The 13,376-nt window shown below is 49.9% G+C and overlaps 1 protein-coding gene across 3 annotated transcripts; it reads left to right on the top strand.

The window, feature by feature from the left end:
• The first annotated feature begins 152 nt into the window (after positions 1–152).
• On the top strand, positions 153–13,289 carry LOC137915895 (reticulon-1-A-like). 3 transcript variants are annotated; one of them, XM_068759013.1, is made up of 9 exons: positions 153–351; positions 5,076–5,813; positions 6,205–6,879; positions 11,387–11,594; positions 11,663–11,801; positions 11,928–11,997; positions 12,202–12,248; positions 12,328–12,386; positions 12,477–13,289. In XM_068759013.1, exons 1-9 carry the CDS (start codon positions 153–155, stop codon positions 12,517–12,519), a joined length of 2,178 nt encoding a protein of 725 aa, XP_068615114.1. In that variant the 3' UTR covers positions 12,520–13,289. The 3 variants fall into 3 exon arrangements, with proteins under 3 accessions (XP_068615114.1, XP_068615115.1, XP_068615116.1); XM_068759014.1 differs by lacking the exons at positions 5,076–5,813; positions 6,205–6,879; XM_068759015.1 differs by lacking the exons at positions 153–351; positions 5,076–5,813; positions 6,205–6,879 and adding an exon at positions 8,494–8,554.
• Positions 13,290–13,376: the final 87 nt, after the last annotated feature.

The following is a 13,376-nucleotide window of genomic DNA, read 5'->3' as shown; positions in this document are numbered from 1 at the left end:
GCCGACCAGAAGCTGCGTTGTTGTGTCTGCATCCATCAGCCATCCTTGCGCAAAGCCGCTGCCTCCGCGCCCTGACAAGAAAAGGAGCAGCCTGAATAAGCTTTTCTTGTTTTCCGATCACAAGGAGGGGAGGGGGGGAGGAAAGAAAAAGCATGTCTGCTAAGCCCGGCGAGGAGCGAGGCTCGGAGGGGAGGCGGTTTGGGGATGACTGCGAGAGGAACGGCCTGTTCGGGAACTCATCCACCCGGTTTGGCGATTTGCGCGGCGAGGTAATAGGCGACATGGATCAACAATTCCATCCTTTCCAGGACGACGGCAAAAGGCCTGTTGCTATGGAAACTGCTCCTACAGGTAAAGCGGATGAGAGAAATTCATGTTTAAAAAAAAAAAAAAAAAAAAAAAAGGCAGCCTGCTATTTCATCTTTGCTGTTCGGTGCCATTTGCAGGCTGCTGCTGGTCCGAATAAAAGAAAACATGTCATGCTTTTTTTTTTTTTTGCTGCATGTCCATTAAGTTCAGGAGTAAAAGGTACTGGATCATTTACTCAACCTTTAAAACATAAAAATGCAAGAAATAGTGTAAATAAAACAACAACAACAACAAAAGTATAGTTTCATTATGCCGTGCCAGACACACACGCACACACACACACACTGTGTTATTTGTGTTCCTGGTGGAGGAGGGCGTAGCTCCTCTAACAGGGTAGAGTGGACCTTTTCTACTTGACTATAATCATTTCTGAACTTTGTCAGACGTTCATTTCCAACAACCGACTCCGACACACGTTCTCCATCTTTGCTTTTTCAGGAAAAATTAATCTGTGAACTCTGACTGTCGATTGTGTTGCCTTAGAGCAGAACAGAAGTTTGGCCTTTGAGGAGTGTGCGCTGTGAAACAGTATCTCTTCATGATGTCTGGAATCGCCTCTCTATAGTAATCGATCCATCCCTATCCTAAATCTCGCTCACAATAGTGATCCAACAAGGATGCTGATACTGCTGACCTCAGATGTATTAAATTACCCGAGGACCGAACCTTAGAACACGGATCACAGACAGGACGGCACAGTAAAGCCTGCAGTTTATCTTCAAAAGGTTCCAATATCTTCCTATAGCCAGGAAGATATTGTCGAGTCATGACCAGGTTTTCTGTGCAAATCACACAGTCGAGCGCGTTTCCAACACGTGACATGTCTGCAAGTCTTCCCTGGTCTCTGGCACAGGGGGAAGCAACTGAGTGCATATTTTAAGCTCTGGTACATTCTGCAGAAAGCTCTTTGAAACTCCTGATGCGTTCTAATTTATTAGGTCTTCAGTCTACGGCGGTCAGAGAATCAATTCAATCCAGGTGGATCAGATTTGTCTTTCTCTATTTCAGCATCTCCTCAGTGACCAAGATGAGACAAGCGTCCATCTGGTCTTAATGATAGAGAAAGCACTTAGTGGTCTCAGCTGGGCTGGACAGAGCAGGGCAGGACAGCTGCGCCTGTAGCTGGTGAGAGCCCTGCTCCTGTTCCCCGGGGGGGGGGGGGGGGGGTCTTTTCACTCTGGGTGATGGAGATGCAAGATAATACAGGGGTGGAGGAAGAAGAGGGGGAGCAAGAGGTGAGGCTGTGATGAAGAGGCTGAACCACATCCCGCTGTACGCGTTACCTGGCAGGCTTGCATTCGCTTTCATCTTCATCTGTTTCCAGGACCAATTAGCTAATCCAGTGGGGTTAAAGGACAGATTAAAGCATACCCCCCCCCCCCAAATAAATCAAACAGAGCCCCGCTGCATGGGACAATAGCTAAGCATTATATCTATGGACCTTCATTTCTTATGCACTTTAATCTATTTGTTCGCCCTAAAAACGATTACAAACCATAATGTGAAACACAATCCTCCTGTTTACAGTCAATCTCATTTTAGAATAATCCCTGGAGAGAGTGTTGCAAAACTGTTTGGGATTAGCGCCGCTATAGTAGAGGAACATTGTCTGTCGAAAATCATTCCCCGTGCAGGATATCGCTCGCCATCTGAGGCCTTTCATGCGAATTCAGTCCGCACTTGAAAGTTGAAATGCTTAAGATCACATTTAACTGGAAGCTTTGACTCAAAGCAGACATCTTGAAGAGCAGACACACACTCTGGATCCTCTCTGTTCATCCACGACGCTCCATCCGAGCCAGACAAGTGGGATCGATCCAGAGGAAGACGGACACAGTGATCCGACACCACTGATTCTGAATGTCGGGGCAGATTAGCTCTACATCAGTTTGTCTTTGACAAAGCCTGCCGTGCTGATTCGCTCAGCACCGCTAATCGACCTCTGCTACTCGCTCGGCCTTTTCGTCCCTCGGCTCCGAGTCCAGACTCTCCGCTTTCCTCTCGCTTACCAACGTCACAGTGGGATAGTTAACGGGAAGGTTTTGTGTATTTGTTCAGTCAAGTACATTGTGATCAATACGTTGCGAACGTAAAAATGTTCTAACCAAAGCTTTTAAAGCCAGAGAGCATTAAGAGTTCGTGCGTTGTTATAGTAGTACTATAAATAAAGTCCATTAAGGAAGGGCCTGAAAAGAACAAAACATTATTCCATCCTCCAGCAGAGTCATACTGTGATTGTTATTATCATTATTCACTTGATCATTTAGAATATATATTTGCAAATACTTATATATATATATGTATATACCAATATGGTTTGGGGGAAAGGAAAACTTCCATAATTTGTGATTTTGTTTGGGCTTAAATGAGCTTAAATGATTCAAACTACATTTTGAATCGTAACAACACAAAAGTCACGCGATGACTTCAGTTGGGATATTGTGATCTTTGTTTAATCCATGGCACACATGATTAAAATACGGGTATACACAGCGAGGTCAGTCTGTGCATCATCAGTGTTTATCTTCTCAGTGCATCCGTTTGATCCTTTAAACAACAAAATGGAGATCTGATTAAATGGCAAAGGCACAACATGGCTTTGAAAGGAGAGCACCGTCCTGACAGACTGTTTTCCCAAGGTCACGGAGCGAAACCAGAACCACATCCAACAAGGTCATGGATGGAGTGATGAAATCAGACCTACATATATTTTAAAGTGCACCTAAATGTCTGCTGGGGATTCATGGCTAGACGACACTGATGGACGACCAGCGGTCCTTGTTGTTGTTTTCCTGTGTGGAACCAGCGGCGTCTCCTCTGTGTCCTGCTTGCAGGAGGTGATGCCCACGTGTTCTTGCATCAGTTTCCCCCACATTGCTATGCTCTTCTTACTCCATCCTGGATACTGCAGCGTATCGTTTGCGTGCCTTTAATCCTGCTGGGTGCAGATTCCTGCGCTAACGCCCTCATTTCACAGTTACAATGCGTTCATGTCTCCACTCGGGCTCTTGTGATATCGCCTGTGCTCACGTTTTTTTTTTAATTCTGCAGCATGATAATTAGGAGCCCATGCTTTGGCGGAGCAGATTGTCAGGCTGCATTAGTCCAGCCCCGTCACAGCGGCTCCACCAGCACTGATTTATTTATCTGCTTCTGCACCATCCTTTCAGTGGCAGTGTGGCATGATCATTGTGTGTGGCCCCTGCAGCCCGAGCTGAGAATTCCTCTGTTGTCACATCCAATCCCGTTTCAGCACAGCCGACCACTTGTTTCCACCATATTGTTGGGGGAGGGGGGTTAAAGCATGGGTGCAATGAAGACTCAAAAATGCCCTCAATCCCAATAAACTACAATTTCCAAGCACCTGTTCATCTAAAGACAAGCAGTCTGTCTCTCTATTGGAACTGTTGGAAAGTGAGTCTGTGTTTCATGTAAACTGTTGATGGGGGGGGGGTACAGTGGCCTCAGTGGGACAGTGAATCAGTGACTGTTCGATTACGGCGGTGTCGCCAGGGTGACGCCTGGTGCGACCTGCGCAATGACAGCGCACTAAGAGGATTAGACATTAGTTCGCTTTAGCGACTTAGCAAAGGGCCTTGGCGTCACCGGATGGAACGTGCTTCAGGAGCCGTGCTCGTCTGTGTTGCATAATGTTGCAGAACACGACTTAGAACCGTCGTTACAAAATCTAATAACCTGAATTGAATGAAATGGGCCAGCTTTGGCCTTTGCCTCCGTGATCCAGCGCCGCTCCCTTTGTCTCCTAGCATGGGCGTGTGGTGATTATTGCATTGTTGCTGAGGTATAATGCGGCTGTTAATTCACCCAGGGAGCAGCAGCAGGAAGGACGGCAGAAGGGAAGGGTGGCGAGGGATTACAGGAAGTGAAGACCGGGGACGGGATGTCCTGACCCGTTGGGTCCTCTGTCAGTCAGTCTGCATCCTCCAGAGCAAACCTTACGACGCCCCCCCCCCCCCCCCCCCGCCATCTTTCAGCACCAGCAGCTGGACACGTCCTATTTATAGCAGCGCCGCAGCCCTGGGAGAAGCAGGGCTGGAGGGGAGGCGGAGGAGCTGACTTCAGGGAGGTGTTTGTGTTTATGTTTGTGTATGAACCGAAGGTGGGGGGGGGGTCATTTAGCTGCTCCATTCAACGGCATTTAGTGGAAGTTAATGGGTCTGATGCTTGATCTTGACTTCTGACCTGATCATTTAAAAAAACAAATCATCTAAAGTTTACCTTGTCCCATTTTAGAGGACAAAATCCAGCTGACGCCGTCCCTCAGCTCCAGTTCCCTGATAGTGGTTGAAAGCCATGTTAACGCTACAGTTATCACTATGGCGATTATTACCCTGCTAAGCAGGTTGTGTTCTTAACAACATCTCTTTGTTTGTTTTCTTGTTTACAGCACCAGTGATTATAGAGCGGAGATGAGACTAGAAAAAGGCATTTGCTAACATGATTTAAAATAATCTCATCGTGTGGACTGTTGTTTTTTTTTGGGGGGGGGGGTCTGAACAATGCCCTTCTGTCCCGCACCGGGTACAAGTACCCTCTGTTCCCACCGCCTCACTCATCTCCCCTGCAGCACCGTCTGAAACATCGCTTTGTTGTTTGTTTGGATGCTTTCATGTTTTCTGATTTTATTCTTCCTTATCATTTTATTTTATTAATTTTTTTTACTTCTCTCTCTTCCTGCTCACCAGACGCCCCGATGTCTGGGCTGTTTCGGAAGCCTACGAATGACGACGGCGACGTCTACACTTCCCTGCTCTCCGATCAGAGCTTCGCGTCGGGCCGAGACGCCTCCTACCCTCTGGATGACCACAAGCCACCCAAACCCTCCTCTGGCTCCTCCGCCCTGGACGACCTCACCAGCGACCCCTACAGCTTCGGCTCAAACGCCAAGACGACCTCCGGCCTGGCTGACGACATGCCGAAATCTCTGTTCGACTCGGACGAGGCAGAATCCTACCACTACATGGACATCAGCCACGGGGACGAACGGCGTGACCGGCAACAGGAGGCGTTCCACAGCCTGCTGGACACAGGTTCAAGTGGTCACGACCTGTTGGGGAGCTACATAGATAAAACCCCCGGGAGATATGAGGACGAGGAGGACGAAGACGAGGAAGAAAACTTAGGTCCAGCGCTGGACTCCCATTCCTTCCCCTACGTGGAGGAGCCGTCGGATGAGGAGCTGCCGGACTACCGCTCCTATCGAAACCTGGGAGGCACCCCTCAGACGGCCAGCCCAGTGAAGATCACCTTGACCGAGTCCCAGCCTCCGGCCGCCAAGTCCGAGCCGCAGCAGCGACCCCCTCCACCCGGCGGGGCGGAGCGTGAAAACGTCCTCAGCGTGGGCTTACAGGGGGTTCCCACTGTGACGCTGTCAGAGCCGGAGGATGACAGCCCTGCTTCGACACCCAACGCTTCACCCACACGTAGGCACAGCACACACACGCACACACACACACACACACACACACACAGTAGATGAATGACATCATAGTTAACAGTGTCTCAGGCAGTGAGGGTTTCCTGCTTCCAGCCCATCACCAGACCTTTTACATCTACTATGTAAAATGAGCATAGCCAATAGCCATAAATCGCTGGTGACATCAGTCACATGTCAGAAACAAAAGCTACATCTGGAATCATGCAGTAGCAAAAGTATCTTCACATCTGTCATCATGACAGGAAAGCCACTCCATATGTTGAATTCATAAAATATGCGTTTTATTACATACAAAGTAATATTTCATCTGAGTCTGAATTTGTCATCTGAATGGGAGAATCCAGTGTCTAATCCTTTGTGCACTTCTTTGTGAGCAGACAAAGAATTCCCCTCCCGTGACATGTTCGAGGCCGACGCCGTGCAGATTGCGACCTCCAAAAGTCCTCCGAGCACAAATGCCGGCAGCCGGGAGCAGGACGGCAGCAGCGCCGAGTCCGGGGACTCAGAGATTGAGCTGGTGTCAGAGGAGCCTCCAAAGGCCAGCGGCAACCCGTTTGCAGAGCCGCCGAAGAGCAAGGGCACTTTCAGCAGGCCTAACAACCCCTTTGACAATCCTCCTGTCGCCAAGGGAGGTTTCGGCCTGACTGGCAGCCACGCTCCTCCCACGGCATACAGCATTCTGAGGGAGGAGAGAGAAGCTGAGCTCGACAGCGATCTCTTCATCGAGTCGGCATCTGAAGAGAGCCCAAAGAGAGAGCAGGGCTTTAGGGGCCCCAAACAGGGAGTCAGCCCTCCCTCTCCCCTAGTTCCCAGTGCCGTCGCTCCCCGCAGCTCTGCTGAGGCGGTGCCCACGATCACAGAAAAGGTTAAGCCCCCGGTGAAGACAGAGGAGGAGCGCGCCATCAAGCCCAAGCCCCCGACTGCTGCCGTGCCACCAGAGGTCCGGTTTGAGAGGCCTCACCAGGACGACATGCACCAGCAAACCAAGGAGAGCAAAGGAGACCCCGGAAAAGCTGCTGCTTTACTCTTCCCCGGCTTTAATAAGCAAAAAGGTCAGTCCACTTAAAAAACTATGCAGGGATGTACATTCTTACCGCCTCTTATAGTCACACAAAACGTCTTTTCATTGTGACAGTGTTTGCGAACAAAGTTCTGGAACTGGTAGTGTCGTGTGCGCCATATCTCGGATTGTGCACTATTTTTAAAGTTAGTGGCAGTATATTTTAACCGTATCACAATTCCAGTACTGTTAGTTTACCTCTTGGTAGCGACCCGCATGGCATGCTTGGACATTGTTTTGTTGACAGTGTCAGAAAGTAATCAGGATTGTACATGGAGGTCAGGGAGGGGACATGTTTCCATTATATCTTTCCTGCGTTCTGCTCCCCCCCCCCCTGGTGGTATATTTGAGAAACAAGTGGATTGGAGATGCACTGATTCCTATTTAAATGCGCATGAACTGAAACTCAGCAGCTACAAAGTATAACTTGAAAATATTCACTCTCACTTTTCAGTTGGACAAATATAAAATTGGGATGCTGGGGGAAATAAAAAAAATAATACCTCAAACATCACATATGATAAGACAAATCAGGCATTCCAGATACAGTCAGCAGGAGATCGTCTCAGCTGCACATTCGATGTTGGTGTTTTGACTTCTGTACTTACTGGCAGCGGTATTTAATGCCACAGTGTCGGAACTGGGGCAAATTCCTACTTGAAGGGCTTCAAGCTTCTCCTTGAATGTAATGCAGGCGCAGTGCAGAGAAAAATGACCGCTCTGACTCCTTTATGAACCGCCACCCTGAAACACACAATCGGGCCATTGCATTAGGTGATCCATCATTTTTCTTGTAGACTCAAATATATGACGCTGCAAGCTGGAACCAAAGCACGCTCTACTTATTTTTGTTTACTCACGCTGGAAGAAGGTTCTGGAAATGCTAAAAAAAAAAAAAAAAAAGGAGGTCAAATGTGGTTCTCTATTCCCCCACGAGAGGGCGCAGTGTGCATTTGCTCATGCGCAAGAGCAGGTGCACGTTCAGATGAGTTGCCATAGCAACAGAGATGAGCCAAGTGTGTTCCGTCTGTTTTCAGACAATCAGCTTTATTTGTATTTATTTGTATTTAACTGTTGTGGTGATGGTGCGCGCATGTGCATGTGCGTGTGCATGTGCATGTGCGTGCACCACTGCGTGTAAGGGGTTTCTTTACGGCTCCATTTGCATGACACACGGAGGAACTCATAAAGCACAAACACATCCGGCGTCGTGCTGCTGCGCTGTTTGTGGGATAAGCCCCGCCATCTTTGCGTGGATGGTTTGCTGCTGCAGTAAATGTGTTTACAACTGAACCCCCTCCCCCAGCACACACGCACACAGACACATTTACGCCCCCCCCCCCCCCCCCCCACCCCCTGCTCCTTCTTGTCCTAGCCAGTGCTGCTCCTCAGCATCAGTCTGCGTGCTCCGCCAGCCGGCAGCACCTTGGAAACCTTTCCTCCCTCCCTCCCTCCCATCCCTCCGATCCTCATCTCCGCATCCTTCCTGACCATTCATGCCATTTCTGGGATGAGTGAGTGAGTCGGTGCTGCCGAAGAGGGAGACGAAGAAAAAAGAGCAGAGAGCATAAAGAGGAAGATTAGAGGGACGTAACTGACCGCCAGCATGCAGGCCACGGCCGACGTGACCAAGAAGGAAGGCTCCTGGAGCGGCTGGAAGGGACAGGGTACTGACGCCTCCACCGTGATTTACCCCTTTGTGTCGTTGCGTGGCTGTGAGAGAGGGATGTGTGTGTGTGTGTGTGTGTGTGCGTGTGTGTGTGTGCGTTGCATGCTCACGTGTGTCGTGTAACTGTATTTATCACACGTCGGTGAATCAAACAAACCGTTTACCTGCGCCTCCTTTCACGCGGACACGCCCTGATGACAGATCCTTTCTGCTGTGTGTGTGTGTGTGTGTGTGCGTGTGTGTGTGTGTGTAGGTGTGTGTGTGTGTGTGTTTGAAAAAAACAAAGAGGAGAGGGGAGGGGGGGGGGGGGGGGCAAAGAGACATCTGTTTTGGGTGCCTTCAGACCGTCGTTGCCATTTTAGCACGTATGGTCTGTTTTTGTGTAACAAAGCAGGCTGAGCATCCGGGCGGCCCTGACAGACTGTCTCCATGGTAACCAGGACACACCCAGTTCCAGTCGACTGCCATGGCACCTTTGCAGCGACTGGGGCCGGAGAGGAGCCTCCTCTGTAGCACGGGGGACTCCTGCAGGAGGTGATCGTCGGTTTAATCGTTGAATCTTTGGCTCGGCGGTGAAAACGCCAAATAATGGTCGCCGAATATAACGAGGACGATTCGGCGCCGTCTGTGGAGCTGCAGCCCTCGTCTTTTTCTCCCGAGTCATTCCTCATTTTAACTGGACCAGTCAGGAATTCCAACCCCCCCCCCCCCACCCACCCCCAGCGTCACGTGATGTTTTTGGACGAGAACTCGCCCCAACATCCGGATGGCAGCAAATGAAGCTGATGCCATCGGCACAGCCAGAGAGGAACTGGAGGAGGTTCACTAATCAATGTCATGTTCACCATAAACCCCCTGACGTATTTCACCCGGGGGGGGGGGGTGACACACGATGCACATCTAGAGGATTTTGCTGATGATGATGATGATTTAATGTTTTGGTTTGTCATCTAGCAGACGTTTGTCTTTACCAGTTTATCGCGCCGTGGGGAGGATGACTCATCACGTACGTCGAATTCAGGTTCTAAAGAAGAGAACTGAAGATGGTTGTTTAGAAATCTGATGCCGACGGCTCGTTTGAAGCCACGGGGACGTCTCAATGAGGTCAGGTTAAACTAGTTTCACCGCAGAGACAGCCGTGACCCTTTGAGCATTTTAAACGCACAGTTTTCTTGACGGCGACATGGACTCTGACTGTTGTCGTGTTAGAAGCCGCCATTGTTCTTTTGTGCGCCACCACAAAGGGAGGGAGTGGCTGCGTCCACGAGTCCGGGCGTGGAGACGCATCGTGTGCTGCCGATTCCCCCGATTCGGAAACAAATGAATCTCACTCTGCTCCCACAGGAACGACGGTTCCCCATCCCTCCCTCTTCTTCGTTTTTTTTGGCCCCTCCCTTGCTCCATCTCCCAGTGAGGGGTGGGGGGGATCTAGCACGGTTACTATGGTAACTGCATCAGGCGAGCGCTCGGCGGATCCCTGCTGCTGATGGCTCTACGGTCTATTAGGGTGTCGTGATCTCATCTCTGGAGCGTAATACAACGTATTTTAGTGTACTTCCACAGCGTAACATAGTCCGTGTGTGAGTGGATGGCAACCGCGCCCCATTGACAACCCCCCCCCCTTCCCCGTCTCTGTTCCTCTGTATATGATGATGCTGATTTGCTGGTTTAGGCTGAGGCACCTCCCCTCCTGTGCAGGAGGGAGGGGGGACGCCCCCCCCCCCCTGTCAGTGTGCTCCTTTTGTCCGTGGATAAAGCAGCTGGCTTTTTCCCTGCTCAGCCATGGGAGCCGCAGGTCAGTACATACTTCTACTGCACTAAGCTAAAGCGTTTCATGCAACGTGCAGTCCGGGTGACATCACCAGGCTCAGCCACCGCCGCTGGTCCGCTCCCGTGTCTGATGTGTGTGCGTGTGCGTGTGCGTGTGCGTGTGCGTGTGCGTGTGTGTGTGTGTGAGCATCTCCATTCAAACAGCAGGCAGTTTGATCATGTTCCTGCTGTTTCTGTGTCTTAGATTTGGGGATAGGTAGGGACTGGAACCCCCCCCCACTGGTTGCCAACGAGACAATTATACACATTGTACACGTATTATTTTATGTCTAGGTCCGGTGAACGCGTGTGGCACAGATCCTCTCTGTGACAATGACAGGCTGCCACCACCCTGCCTTTTTTTTGCCATCCACAGATGCCTTTAGTGGCGAGTAAAGATGGCCGTCATCACTATGCTACTCCACAGCCCCACGGCTAAAATTAGAGCGGGCAGGCCAGAGAGGGAGAATAAAACACCCAAGAGACCGCAGCCATGATTACCTAAATGTAAAGTGTGTTAGCGCTGCTGGACTATAAGGGGAGGAAGGCTGGTTCCGGAGCTCCGATGGAAAACAGGCCCGCGGTTTGAGGCAGACACAGACGACTGCCAGCCTCCGGAGCTGTAACGGTACACTGGGCTAATCCTCTTCACTTCTTTCTCGTCTTCGCCAGTGGCTTTGAATTACAGGCCCCGCCACCCAAAGAAGTGAGCTGATGTAGAGATAGTTCCTGCTTCAGTATTCCAACACGTCGCCATCCTTCGTCGTGGGCCACAGAACCGTCTGGCCCGGTCGCACTGCACTGTTATCTCTGGCCTGCCGATAGGACGTCTCTATCTGCTGCCGTAGGTCAATCATTAATGCTGGGTTGAACCAATCGCCTGACAGCTGAAGCTCTCCGAGGATGTCCGGACATTTCCAGACATTTGACCCAAACGATGAGAACAGCGCGGCCGTGGACGTCCAGGCCTGCCGAGGTCACGGTCGTTGCGGATCCTAACCGTGTCCTCCTGCCTCCACAGCGATCGACCTGCTCTACTGGAGGAACGTGAAGCAATCGGGGGCCGTGTTCAGCGGCGTGCTTCTGCTTCTCTTCTCCCTGACCCAGTTCAGCGTGGTCAGCGTCGGCGCCTACTTAGCCCTGGCGGCCCTCTCTGCCACCATCAGCTTCAGGATCTACAAGTCCGTGCTGCAAGCCGTGCAGAAGACCGACGAAGGCCATCCTTTCAAGTAAGGCGGTTTATGGATGCCATTTAAGGATTTACTTCCCGTGTTTCTGATCCATCGTTTGTTACCAGATCCTACCTGGAAGTGGAAATCTCTCTGTCCCAGGACCAGATCAGTAAATATGCCGACAAGATGCTGCTGTACGCCAACACCTGTATGAAGGAGCTCCGTAGGCTTTTCCTCGTGCAAGACCTGGTTGATTCTTTGAAGGTTTGCCTTTAGCGTTGTACTCCACTTTACACTCCACCAGCGCCATCGCCTCCGATGGGGCATTGACAGATCGTACATGAAGCCCACAAAGACTAAAACACGTCTGAACGTCTGTCCGTCTGTCAGTTCGCTGTGTTGATGTGGCTCCTGACCTACGTGGGCGCCCTCTTCAACGGCCTGACGCTGCTCATCCTAGGTGAGGTCATCCAGATTCTCGCTCAGCAGTTTAATAGATTACTCCTGGCTCTTGTCCAGCAATCTCCAGGACGTTCGCTGCTAATGACAAGGTCGGCGTGTCCTTTTCCCCAATTCGACAGACTGCCGTGCACGCACAGGAGATAGGTTTAGGGCCCTGAGTAGGTCAGAATACTTGAACGCTTCTGTCTTTATGCCTCCACAGCCGTGGTCTCCATGTTCACCATGCCCGTCGTCTACGAGAAGCATCAGGTAGGAATCTGAGCACGAGGAGTTCAGCAGCGGAAAGTGCTGCCGAGTATTTACCTCCGTAATATTCTTTCCTTTCCAGGCGCAGATCGATCAGTACGTGGGACTAATACGGACCCACGTCAACTCGGTGGTGGGGAAGTGAGTGCGTCTTGTTGTTTGCCGTAAATAAACGCAGCTTCATCGACAACATAGCGGCCGCGTGGTATTAAGTGCTTGTTTTCTGGACAGGATCCAAGCGAAGATCCCCGGGTCCAAGAGGAAGGAGGAGTAAGACCAGTCGGTCTCAACAAGAAGCCGACGGTCCGGTCCGGTCCAGCTCAGTCACTGTTGAAGAGCCTGGTCATCATCTGTGGGACGTAGTGCTATGTCATCTTGGTGTTCTCTAAAAGCATCCACTGGAGAAGCCTTTCACCCTGTCGATAGCAGTCTTAACACTAACACAGCCACACCTGCGTACCTTTTCTCTAGGTAGACGAGTACACAAATAGAAAACAAAAAAAGAAACTGACTTTTTGTGTTGCTTATTATAAAGTGCATGAAGTTGAGCCTTGGGTAAATAATATTTGGTATCTTTTGTGTAGTTATCACACTACATTTTTGCTTTGCAGTGCTTACCACAACCTGTACGGTTTGGCACAAAAAAAGCTAAATGCCCTCAGACGTGCTCTGCTGCCAATATTAAATACTGCTTCATGTTTCCGAGTTAGCAGGCGGGGCTTCTCTTAGTCTTTGTCAAGATATAAATATCAGATATGATTTCTTCTTGGTGTTTTCAAGCACAAACTTTAATTTGATAAGCGTCTTAGATGTGGTATCTGTAGAGTTTTTGCTTTTGTACAACTATAGGGAACAAAACACGCTCATGTTTTAGGAATTGTTGTACAACTACGTTAAAGACAAGGAGTATCTGGTGATATTTAGCTCGTTCGACTTTGTACTATGTTCGACTATACGCTGTAGTTCTTTAGACCCTGGACTCTAACTATTTGCACTTGCATTCACTATGTATTTAATTACAAGACTAAGAAAAATAAATGTACCTTGGTGTAAAACATCTCGTCAACCACTTTTAAATTCATCTTCCTGGGAAGGGGAGTGGCTACATTTACATGGACAACATTTATTCCA

Source organism: Brachionichthys hirsutus, unplaced genomic scaffold (genome assembly GCF_040956055.1).
Source record: "Brachionichthys hirsutus isolate HB-005 unplaced genomic scaffold, CSIRO-AGI_Bhir_v1 contig_566, whole genome shotgun sequence".
In the NCBI taxonomy this organism is placed as follows: Eukaryota; Metazoa; Chordata; class Actinopteri; order Lophiiformes; family Brachionichthyidae; genus Brachionichthys; species Brachionichthys hirsutus.
The sequence above is the reverse complement of the archived record's forward strand: the minus strand, read 5'-3'. Positions and strand labels throughout refer to the sequence as shown.

Bases quoted from the DNA above. Each gene is read 5' to 3' on its own strand.
- LOC137915895 (XM_068759013.1), top strand. From the start codon at position 153: ATGTCTGCTAAGCCCGGCGAGGAGCGAGGCTCGGAGGGGAGGCGGTTT. The intron at 6,880-11,386 runs GTCAGTCCACTT...CTGCCTCCACAG, and splicing joins CGGCTTTAATAAGCAAAAAG to CGATCGACCTGCTCTACTGG. The intron at 11,595-11,662 runs GTAAGGCGGTTT...GTTTGTTACCAG, and splicing joins GACGAAGGCCATCCTTTCAA to ATCCTACCTGGAAGTGGAAA.